This window comes from Lepisosteus oculatus, chromosome 25 (assembly GCF_040954835.1).
Source record: "Lepisosteus oculatus isolate fLepOcu1 chromosome 25, fLepOcu1.hap2, whole genome shotgun sequence".
In the NCBI taxonomy this organism is placed as follows: Eukaryota; Metazoa; Chordata; class Actinopteri; order Semionotiformes; family Lepisosteidae; genus Lepisosteus; species Lepisosteus oculatus.
In genome coordinates this window covers 12084831-12097409 of record NC_090720.1, presented here as the reverse complement: position 1 = coordinate 12097409, position 12579 = coordinate 12084831, and the positions used below count along the sequence as shown (strand labels likewise).

At 37.5% G+C, this 12579-nt stretch overlaps 1 protein-coding gene across 1 annotated transcript; it reads right to left on the bottom strand.

Moving 5' to 3' along the window:
- Positions 1-3432: 3432 nt before the first annotated feature.
- Positions 3433-9876, bottom strand: LOC138225081 (uncharacterized). Its single transcript, XM_069183923.1, has 5 exons — positions 9768-9876; positions 7563-7642; positions 6146-6998; positions 4555-4735; positions 3433-4115 (listed from the first exon to the last, which is right to left on the bottom strand). Exons 2-5 carry the CDS (start codon positions 7603-7605, stop codon positions 3912-3914), a joined length of 1281 nt encoding a protein of 426 aa, XP_069040024.1. The 5' UTR covers positions 7606-7642; positions 9768-9876; the 3' UTR covers positions 3433-3911.
- Between the last annotated feature and the right edge of the window lie 2703 nt (positions 9877-12579).

Genomic DNA, 12579 nt, shown 5'->3' with positions numbered 1-12579 from the left:
CAAAAATATATCATGAGAAAACAGAGAAGAGTTACTTCATCTGCCTAAGTTTGCCTTAGTTTTGATTCTTCAGACACGGGACAATAATTCTAACAAACCCGGACAGTTACAATTCTGAAGATCAACTCCTCTTGACTTCAGTGTTGCTACATGGCACAGTTTGAAATGCTCAGTTTACGAATGTGAGCTGTATATAAATATATACGTGTGGACAAGTCAGTGCGCGGACTGTGTACTGAGAGTCTCATTCCACATCACAGGTCTCCACAAACCCGGTGACCCAGTGACTATGACACAGGATTGCGGTCCGTAGCGCCCTTGAGCTTGTGATTCTGTAATGCATATTGTATATTGTTAAAGAGAGCTTTACTGTTTTTCCAAATTTACAAAATACTAAATGTTTAATAGAAGTCCCAAATTACATTGCTAACAAATTAAAGGGGCGCTTTGTAATACGTGTGTATGTAATGATATTTTTTTAATATTACCCAATAAATATATAACCCACAGATAGATCATTTTTCTAAGTTTGAAGTACAGATTAATCTTCCCCTTGACACCGTTATTCTGATACATCACACAGACGGATATTGTCAGAAGCAGCTGTTAAACTAGTGCGGGTTCAGGAAGCAGCAAACGCAGGGCGATCACTGGGGTAAAAAAGCGTTGAGGCTTTAAATGCAGAACAAAATGATCAGAATTAGTCATACGTACTGTAGGCAAGATCTTAAAACACAACAGTGAGGTGAAGGCAGTTAGAGTGCAAGCAAGTGTACCGAAACAGTACACAGTGAATTCCTTCCTAATTTACAAGTCCTGTTACTGTTAAAGGGGTGTGTACAGTTATAAAATCCATTTTCCGAGATTTTCATTTGCAACAACTTTTCAAAATGTTTGTCTTTCACTTGGGGTTGTGTGTAACAATATCGAAATGAACGTGAAATACATTCTGATTGAATGTGTCTTGTTTGCAATTTCGCAAAATGTTTAAGTTGGAATCGGTGTTTAGACTTTCTATAAGCATATAGAGTTTCTATAAACTGGGCAGTACAACAGCGAGCAATTATCTGCAGTTTGAAATGATGTGTACAATATGTGTTGTGTATGTCCATGTAAAATGATGCATGTATTTTGCCAAATGTCTATTTTAAAAACCACTACAGGTAGTGGCTAGACTCCTTTTACTAATGTTGGAATAACACAACAAAATTTAACTAAATAAAAAGAATGGGACATTGTGTAATTTGTGGTTTGGTATAATGAACATTGTTTCTTACATATCTTACTGAAATATAAAACTGCAAGCTGTTTTATGCACTCCGGGACTTTATAATGAAATACTATGTCAAAGCAAAGAGTCAGGAAAGCATCAAAATTGATATGATTTGGAAGGTGAAAATGTACGGAACTAACTTCAAGCCATCTCATTTTACAGGAACAATTTTTAAACTCGAATCTGAATACAAAATGTATGTTACACAGCCATCTTGGTCTACATTATAATAAGTGTAAAGTGACTTATTAGATACAATGCTTGTATGCCTAAAAATCTCAGGAGGGGGACCCTTGTAAAATTCACCACTTTTTATCACATCTTAGAGGCTGCCTCCTGGATGGAAGAAGAGGGATACATTCATTGAAAGATCAATGGGTTGCATCACAGAAAAGCTTTCTATTATAGGTAGTAGGTTACCCATATATACAACCAGGAAACATTCATACCCTTGAACCATGAAAGCCACCCATTTGCAGCACTGAAATAAAGCAGGGAGGAATTTAAGCAACGCAGTTCACAAAGGACTGAGAGGGAGTTGCCCTCTCTCTCATGAGATAGTATATCTAGATTATAGTGCACAACCAAGCAATGTGGTTAAAAATGAAGCACTTCTGAGTAAGCGAGAAGTATTGCCTTCTCTTTCATAGAGAGAAAGCATATCACTATATCAGGCTTAGAGGAGTGGCATGCATAGTTTGTGCCTTCTCCATGCCCCTGATCCAATGTACCAAAGAAGGAAACCCCAGAGGCATTTGTTCAATAAAACAGTAGATCTTCCTGTAGAGGACAGGATCTAAGTTCTTCAGTGGTTTCTAATAATGTGGAAACCATAAATTCATCGAAGGAACAGAGGAAAAAGAAAAACTGGCAGCTACAGAGAGAAGAGGAAAGTAGGAGCAGAGAGAAGAGAAGAGAATGAGAAGACAGAGAGGAAGACAGAAGACTAAAGCTCCTTGTTCTAATCAGATTTTATGACCAGATTCAAGTTCAGTTTTTGAACTTTGTTAAGAGAACTTGCCATTCTACTGCTTTTAGGAAACTTGGATTTCCTATATAGAGAATCCCTGGGTTACAAACACAATCTACTGGTTAGTGAATGGATTTTATAGAAAAGGGAGGTTCCCATTCATTTCATAGCATCCTGATTTCTAAGAGATTGTGATGGCCATCATCCTTCCTCTACAGGGCGCTCCTACGTTTTCCAATGTGTTGCCAGTTGTATTTGTCCCAGCTGTATCTTATCCTGTTTTCCCTACTGAAGCCCGGCGTCTCCATAGTTCTGGGCTCAGCTTTGGAAGACGGATGCCCGGAAGCCCGCCTACCACCGGGCACAGGAGTGGCCCGAGAGCACAGGCTTCACCACGGTGTCCTGACCTTCTGAGCTTGGGGCTCGGAGCGCCTTGTCCTGTCAATGTTTTAACTATCTGTATTCCTCTTTCCCTGTTCCCTGTGTCTGTCTTGGATGGATCTCCCGGCACCTGGACCTTGGACTGCGTCCTGATTTCCCCTACTGGACTTCCTTTCGGACTCGTGCGCCTGCACTCCCCCCCTGCACCAGATCACTGCCGTCACCACCCCCTGTGTTTCCACCCACCCTGATCCTGCTGTGTCCTACCTGATGTCCTACTCCAGTCACTTCCGGATTATACCGTCTCGCATAGAGTCTTTAACTACATTTCACGGTATTTCCCGTGACAGAGATTTAACTATTAGGTCGAGTAATGAAAGTTAAGATAACTTTGCCCACTTGGCTCAGGGTTAACCTCCTGACATAGGAGGAGGAAGCTAGAGTCCTTCTGGGAGGCCATGCAGAGAGAACACTGACCAAGGGGTAGCTGCAGAGGTGGAGATGGGGTGGAAGAGGGATGCGAAAGACAAATGTAAGGGACAGAGGGAGATAATGTACAGTATCTATGATGTTTGAGTGAGAAAGTGATGTCCTGATTAATTACAAATTACAGACAGCTGAGCTTTCATCATAAACTCCTTTAAAAAAGTTGAATTCACGTTTTAGCCTTCAAGAACCAGGGCTTGGTTTATTAAATGCCAATCTTTAGAAAGAGGTAACCCAGAAAGCTAAGTGCACTCAGGCTCTGCAGGACCGGAATTGGACACTGGTAGTCAACAAGACAAAAGAGAGACAAGCAGAAAACATACACCCTTCAAATATTTTATTGACGCACTTCTCATTTTAAATTATTTAGTATTACAAAAATACTAAATATGTTCCAGGCACCAAAATGATTATTGAAATGAAATTTAATATTATCATAATTTAATGAAATTATTGCATCATCATTTTATAATTATTACAAAAATTAAGGAAAAAACCCAAGTACCGTATAGTGAAGATGATTAAATGCAATAGCTCTGAACAATCCAACACAAATGGCTTGGCATACAATTAGTTCTAATTATCATATCAAATTGTAGTTTAAAAGAGAAATTTATTCAAACAAATTCCTTGATCAGAGAGAAATTAAGCAAATTAGTATACTTATGCTGTTGAAGGAAATACCCATTTTACTAGATAACAGCAAAAGCTAAATAGCTTTGAATGTTAAATTACTGGCATTTTCATATATATATACTCTGTAAGGTAAAGTATCTGCATGCATGTAACTACTAAACTGTTTTAGTTAACAATAGGCTCTTCCTTTATTGCCACTTTCGAAACTGAAGCTCCAGTCCATGTCCCAGTGATAGTGGTCTGGTGTCCGAAGACAGTGAGCACCTTCGCTGTGTAAGGAACATCAATGATCCCCTTCTGGACTACAGCCTTGAATCTCACAGCCTCCCCAGGGGGCACTGTAGCATTCAGGCTGGATGTATTAACAATCTGCAATGAAAGAAGCAAAAGCCATTGGCTGGGGTCTCTGCTTTCAGAAAACAGTGGACAAATACAGCATTCAAAACCAGTAAGCTAAAGCAGTTCACTGGTTATGGCAATAAAAAAAACAAAGGAAGAGGTAAAGGTTTATTCCACGCTGAAAGGGAAAGAAAAGAGACAGTGTTTCATCTGTAGAGCCTTTTTCAGATGTGCTTGAACTTAATAAAAAAACAAGGCAATTTAAGGAGTTAAGTTGTAGTTAAAATGTGCATAACAACAGTGTTCTAGTATCAAAGTCACCATGTTAGTCAAGTGCCCTGTTTTCTTCTTCCATTCCACATATACAAAACAGCGATGTCTTGCTCAATTTCTTTGAGTAACAGCCCAGTGGGCTTAAAGGCACCATTCATCTTCAATAGCTTAATCCAGTACTGGGAACATACTGTACCTCTTTCCTTTCTGTCTCTGTAAAACTCCAGTTGTGAGTAGTACTGGCATTAATAGAGACTGTGGTTTCATTCGCAGCCAACAATGGGATTCCAGCTTGAAAGGTTGTTGATGCTCCAACTGCCAGAGTAAATTCATGAGAATGGGTGAAAGAGCTTTCCAAGGAAATAGTTTCAGAAAACCTGAAAAAAAAAATCACATTCTATTTTAGAACTTCTTGTTTCAAAGCTGCAGACTGTATCAACCTGGCTGCACCACACTGGGAGAAGGAGGACTTGTGCAAGTACTTGCCTGACAAACCAGCCGGGTGAATTTCATGAACTTCAGAGATAGTGAAGATGGCAAGACAGGGTTTTTTCATGTTGTTACTGCTTGCTCAAATTGTGGCTGACTAAAGCCTACCCAAACCTGCTGACACTCTCCAGGTGTGGAACCTCCCAGACACAGACAGCTGATGGTGCATCTGCAATTTCCCTCACGGGATCAATAAAGTATCTATCTAAGTAAAGCCATTGACCATGAGAAGAACATGCAAAATCCTCACGGAGGAGGACTGGACTAGAGTCAAACTCAGGATTCAACAGTTTCGAAGTAGTTTCTTTGCAAGTTTTTGGCTGTTCTTTTGCAATGTTAGTAATTTTTGTATCTTCTGCTGGTGTTCCTTCATCTTTTCTGTCACATATTCTAATTCTCCTCAAGCCCGAAAATACCCTCATGACATCATCATTAAATTCAGCATATATAGAGTGGACAGGAAGGTAAGTTGGTAGTTTTTCAAATGTATTGCAGTACATTGATGATGATGAAGATAATAATTACAAGTAACAAGGACTCCCCTCCACTACCATCAATGAGTAGCTCTGCCAGAGTGCACCAATACACTCATCACACAGCAGCTCTCAATGGGGAGGAGAACAGAGAGTTGAAGCCAATTCATAGATGGAGATTACTGGGAGACCATGATTGTTAAATTCCAATCTAAAATTTGTCCAGGACACCATGGTAACACCCCTACACTTTTTGAGAATCACCCTGTTATTTGTAATGACCACAGAGAGTCAGGGCATCGGTTTTATGTCTCATCCGTCTCACATTATAATGTCCCCGTCACTATACTGGGGCATTAGGACCCACCCAGACTGCAGGGTGGGCACCCCCCACTGGTCCCACTAACACCTCTTCCTGCAGCATTCTTAGCTTTCTCTGGAGGTCTCCCATACAGGCTCACACCTGCCAGTTGTGTTGCAGTGTGGTGATTCTTCTTAACCACTTCTATAACATTTTTAAAATTGTTTAAAGTCAAATTGAGAGTCAAGTGATTTACTGACAGGTTATAGTTGAACATATATGTAGAAATGAATCTAAAGGTAGATTTTTCATTTAATAATATCTCAAAATAAATTTTCAGACATCATTAAATTCAAATTTTGTTACCCTTAAACATCTTTGTGTTAAATTTGCCAAATGATTACCAGCAGTCCTACAATTTAAGTTTTAGATCTATTGGCAGTGTATTTTGTGTGTAATTTTTGTAAATATTGTGTATTTTGTGATATACAGAAAAATGAAAATACTTAGAATGCAGCACTTACTCGAAAGTTGCAGTGTAAGGAACAGAGCCGGTAGAGTTGTCACAGTCATGTTGCCCAACTATCAGAGGCTCTTTTGAAAGAATCTTTGCATCTTTAACAGAAAAATCCAAACTTAAAATTTGACTTATGGTTTTATCTTGCGTGAGGGCAAGGATTGGGAATTGATTGTAGCCAGATCCAAGATTCTGTGCTCTTCCAATCCAGTTATCACTGGCAATCCTGGGTGGTGGGGCAGTGTAGATCTTCCCTCCATTCTTGGAGACACACCACAGATTGCCATCAGGAGAGAAGGCCATGAAATGGGTAAGTTCTGTCCAGCCTCCAGTTCCAATAATCTCACTGTTTTTACTCCAGATGTAGTTCATATCATTCGGAGGGCTTCCTTTAAGCAGATTCCCTTCTGTGGTCACAGTGTACAGGATACCCGCAGGGTCAAAGAACAGAGAAGGGAAGCACCATCCTCCAGTTCCTATCTTCGTAGCAACCCTGTACATCCAGGACACGTACTCATTCTCAGGAGGGGGACCCCTGTAAAGTTCACCACTCTTCATGACAACATAGAGTGTGCCGTTTGGATGGAAGAAGAGGGAATGAACTTGATCCCACCCAGACCTTCCTACACACCGAGCTTTCTGCTTCAGCCAGTTCTCATCTGGATTCGCTGGAGGAGACCCAGAATACAGCTGTGCATTACAGACTGCAAACATTGTTCCTTGAGGGCTGAAGGCGACGTGAGAGATGCCTTGCAGATTTCCCACATATTTCGAATATTCACTGAAGTTGTCATTGTAATCATTTGGGGGCAGTCCAATCTTGATACTCCCTGATCTTTCCATGGCAAACAGCACCATACCTTTCCCAAAAAAAAATATATAATCAAATAGTGAACAAAATAACCAATTTCACCAACTTCAAATATCCTAATCTTTAAAAGACCATTATATAATAGTAATACATTTAATATAAAATCTAACTAATGAAAACAAAGCAATAAGAAAAAAGGACAGATTGTAATGGTTTATTAGGATTTGGTGTCCTCCCAAAGTGGGAAAATAATTAATCAAAAAATTCAGTGAGAAACTTGAAATTGTTTTACATACAGTATTTATTATTCTAAGTGAACTGTTTAGAATCTAAATATTATCTGGCTGTAGAGCTCTTTCAGTTTTTTTCTTTTACATGACATGTTAAAAAATTCTGGAGCTTTGAAACCTTCAATCTTGACATTATAGAGTAATTCGTGTAGATCAGATTCAAGATTAATTTCTGAGTCATTGATATCGGAGTCTCAGCCTTTGAGCTCACTGTCATGGGAGTTGATGGTGCCCTGAGTGCCCATTTTATCCCTTCAGACAGCTCCTGTAGATTTGCAAATACAGTTTATCTGTGAAACAATGTCAGTTCTCTACATACTCACACATATTGTCTGCTGCTCCTGAAGTCTTAACCTGGTCAGACATGGTCTCTTTCTGAAGATGAGGTCAACTTTCTGTCTGTCTGCAAAACAGAATTCCATACACAAAATAACATTATTTTTCACATAACTTACAAGTAGGTACTTACTACTTAGAAGTTTCCTAATATTCTAATAATGCATGTTACATCTACAGTACCACAAATATATAGTATGTCAAACTACCAACTGCATACTGTGTTAATTTTCCCCTTGAGACTTTTATTCTGATACATCAAGCGGGTTGTGTCAGAGGCAATTAATAATGAATTTCTTAATTTTTGTTTGTTATGCTAGTGTGGATTGAAGCTATATTTGTAGGAAGAAATGAGCAAAATTAATCATATATAGATAAGTTCTTAAGACAGCAGTGAGGTGAAGACAAGTACACTGTGAGAAACTATACATAAACAATACACAGTTCACTCCTTGCTAATTTACAACTGCTATAGTATTACCAAGGGGTGTATCCAGTTATAAAAAAATCTTTTCTAGATTTTCAATTATAATTACTTTTCTGTTTGAGCATTTACATTGCACTTGGAGGTTGTAACTTACAATATGTAAATGAACATTAAATACATTTTAATTAAATGTGTCTTGATTTCAAGCTATTAGGTCACAAAATGTCTTAGTTTGGAAACATTGTGTAACTGTATGTAAAATTCCTATTAGCACTGTATGTGTTGTGTACTGTATGTCCATATAATGTGACTTGATTATCAAACATGGCTTTGCCTGTATGTTTTTTCCAGATATCTATTTTAATAACCACAAAAGACAATGTTCAGAATCCAACATTTTTTAGATTTTCACATAATCTGTTGCAGGACTACATTACTCTCTGGAATTGCCAGGTGGCACAGTGAATCTATCTTAATGTGGCTTTTGCACAAATCCTATTTTAATCATAACAAGTAAATGTTTATTAACCCATTAGTGCTTTCCTGCACTAATCATACTGTACAGTAACACTAACTGACATTTTTCATTTTTTAATTAAATGCAGTAACAGAATTATTCGTAATGAAATATAAATTAATAGTAATTAGAGAACAGACAATTTATTGTTAGAATTGTACATAGTGGCTTTATATACTAATTGAAACAATAAGGAAATATATCTTATTTAAAACAAAAAAGAGGTTTTAAGTGATTTGAATGACTTTCAAAGAATGACTTACAGTACAGTATGTCACTCTAATTGGATGAGCTAAATTAAAAGCTACTAGTGTTACTTTTTCCATTTTCTACAAAAGGTTCAATGAAGCTACAAGCTTTTCATTATCCATTACAGCAATAAGACACCAAGTGTTCATGGAAAACATTATAACTTTATATCATTTTATAATGATAATAAACATTAGGTAGTTCAAACGAGCATGCCAGAATGTTTCCAAAATAACCATAGCAAGTGACAAAGTTAAAGACTCTGATGCAGAAAACGTTTATGAAAAAGATGGAATACTGCTTAAAGTTTTATAAAGCAAATTAATAATTAAATATACAGCATATTATCCATCCATCCATTTTCTAACTGTCACGGAATCTGGGGTATAGCTGTGGAGAGAGACCGGCAAGAAGGGAGGACCCTATGTGTAGCGGCAGGAAAGGAGCAAATAAGGGGGTTTGCTCCGGGCTCAAGGTATCGGGCGAAGTCGGAACGAGACATAAGACCTCAGGTAGCGGATGTGGGGCGACGTGGTGAGGCGAGCCTCTCTACAACCAATCCCAATACCGAGCGAGAGGAAAGTGAGACCCGGAAATATATAGCCCCAGACAACAAGACAAACCAGAAGAACAAGTAAAGCACAGAGAAACAAGGAACAGGACAGATACATGTACAGTTATGTGATTATTATTTAGTCAAGCAAGATGCAGTAGGACCATACATAGGATTGGTAACAGTAATGTACAACGCTTGCCCTTGGGAATATTATGGTGTACAGCAGTATCAGACATTTACTAAAGTAAATGTACTGTGGGATAGTAATGATTCCCAGAAACATTGCCATGGTATTTTCTTGATATTCTTATGATATAGTATAGTAAAACATTCTGAAGGCAAATCACAACACTTACGGTGGTTATACAATTGTAAATTGGAGAAAATACTGTAAAACACTGTAATGATGATCTGTAACACATCAGCTATGAAATGAAACTTACCTTGGTTACACTCTGAAGAAAGCAGCTTTTGAATCACACTTGGTCCAGCAGGTACTGTATGAGTATCAAGGTAACGATTTCTTCAGTGCTTCCTCTCTGACTGTAAATGCCTGTCCTCAGCTTCATATTTATACATACAGTATAAAACTAAAAACACCTTAAAACGTTTTGGATTGGATATTATCCTTCAACACTCCCCTTTCACATGCAGATATCAGTTTTTTCTTGAAAACACATCAAAGACACATTTGCAGACAGAACAAGTTCTGTAAGTACAGTATATCGAAACCGTTTGCATTTTTTAATATTCCTGCTTTTATGTAACTGAAATTCATTTGTTTCCCCAAAATTTGATTTCCAAATTAAAACAGAAGTATTTCTTGAACTGCAGCAAAGATTGCAAAATGACTTATGTGACTGCAGTTTCAGTCCAGTGTCTTCATAAAAGACACAGTGTGGCGAAACAACATGTTCAAAATGTTTTTAATATGTAACATAAAAAATTGAATAAAAACTAAACCAAATCATACCCAACATGAATGACAAATGTATTATCTTAAGACAAATGCAAACAGTAAATTCCTCCCTTAATTTAAACATATCCATTAATACCATTTGTCAATGAGTTCACAAGGAAACATATGTATGATAAAGAGTCTAATTTAATAGAACTATTTCTTTTGTCACAATCCGGAACTATAATTCAAAATGGTAGGCTCCCTTTGTAATTAAAGGGTTAAGTGTATAATCCATACATCTATTTTCTAACTTTTTGTATAATACTATTTATATAATATTCAATTTAGAAGATTCATTTATATAATAATCAGTTTATTTGTTTTGAACATTTCCCTTCATTTGAGTACAGCAGGATTTTTGTGATGACATACAGTACTTGGTTTCCCAATGAGGCTGTTGGTGCTTGGTACAGAGGACATATGGGGGATGGGGGCCAGTATATCAATTATCAAGATCTTTTCTCCAGAATATTTTTGAATGGCAATCCCAATGGGGCTGATAATAGTAAATGGGAAAAGGAAGTGAATCAAAGAGGCATGCCATGACCTTGTCAACTTCAACACTAGGTACAGCGTCTATGGTCTTGCTGTTGGAGGTCACAGATTGCAAATATTACAGCTGAAAGGCCATAAAGTACACAGCGAGTTGATCTGGAGCCAGGGAGATGGAGTAATTCAGAGGCTAGTTTGGGAATCTCAATCAGAGTGGAGAGATAAAACAACTGACCAACTGTCCCTCTTTTCCCATCACGCTCTCCCCGAAAGCAATCAGAAAAAAACAGAAAGTCACATTAACGGAAACTTATCCACAAACTGCAACAGAGAGCTCCACACAACTCAAAAACATTTCAAACTGCTCAACCAAATAAAACAACAATTGCAGGACGTAAGCTTACAAGAGGGGAGATAAAAGCATCAGAGACAGTCTGAGTATCTTCTCAAAGTGCGTTACAAGAAAAGCAAAAGAAAGCAAAAAGACATCTAGAAGATAATAATTCAGGAGGGTAACTGCATCAGCATGTGTAGGCTGCAAAGGAACAAGTAATAGGTTTATTCTTCAATAAGCTTAGTTCGTGGTTGTTTGTGTTATTCATCCAGGTGGATGCTGCACATTGGTGGTGGTGGAGGGAAGTCCCCATTACCTGTAAAGTGCTTTGAGTGGAGTGTCCAGAAAAGCGCTATATAAGTGTAAGCAATTATTATTATTATTATTATTATTATTATTATTATTATTATTCCTAGTGAAATGGAGTTTATAGCAGATGTTTGAGACAGTTGTCAAAAACCAAGTTCAATAAGAATCATCTGTCAGTAATTCATAATAAATTCTTGACGTCATTTAATCATAATATACAGTATGCTATACATAAACTCCCATTTACTGTAACAAATCTTTCTTTTTAAAGTCTTCAGTCTGGGCATCAAGTTTTTGAATTAATTTTAAAGTTTAAAAAAAAGATGTGTCTAAGTCATAGATTTTCTAAATTTGCAATATGGGACACAACAAGAATGGTCTGATTGCATTTGTTAGGCACTGTATTTTTTTAGGTAAGCAATCTTTTTTAAACAAGGTACTCAGAAGAAAACCTGAATTATCTGAGTAACTAAGATTGAGTACTGTAACTTTTTCCAGGGGGCTGGATTGGTCTTTAAAAGGTAAATTACTACATAAAACAGATCAGGTGGCAGCAAAAATGAGTAACTTACACACTCCTTCGTGGATCATGGAGTATGGATCAACCAATGAATGTGATGCAGTATACTAGATTATCAGTCTATTTTTCCTCATGATAAAGACATTTGGATTTTCCCAGGTAGTATACACTTCCCTGTGTACCCCTAGAGGTTGGGAAATAGATGTTCTACACATGTGATGCTGCTGTACTTAAATTAATTCTGGACAAGGTATGAAGAAGAATTTCAGATTGATTTTTTAATATCTTATAAATAAATCAATATGAAATATTTAACAATAAAAAAAACAAATATGAAGGTTTCTGAGGCTCCAAGTGACAGATATCTTGGTTGCTAAACAATGGCACTTGGAATGTTCCGGACAGAAACAGAGGTCATGGAGGAGTAAGGGGGGGCTTGGGGAGGGAGCCTGTTTTTTTAGTTTATTTTCACTGAAGAACACCATTTCAAGTCACATAAACCTCACTGAATTTCTTTTACATAAACCAATTTTTTATATTTTACTATGCAGAACAACGTATAATTTGCGAAAAGCCTTCTAGTCTTAACTAAATGAATAACACTGCACACACCCCTGTGCGCGTCTCCTTGTAAAGACA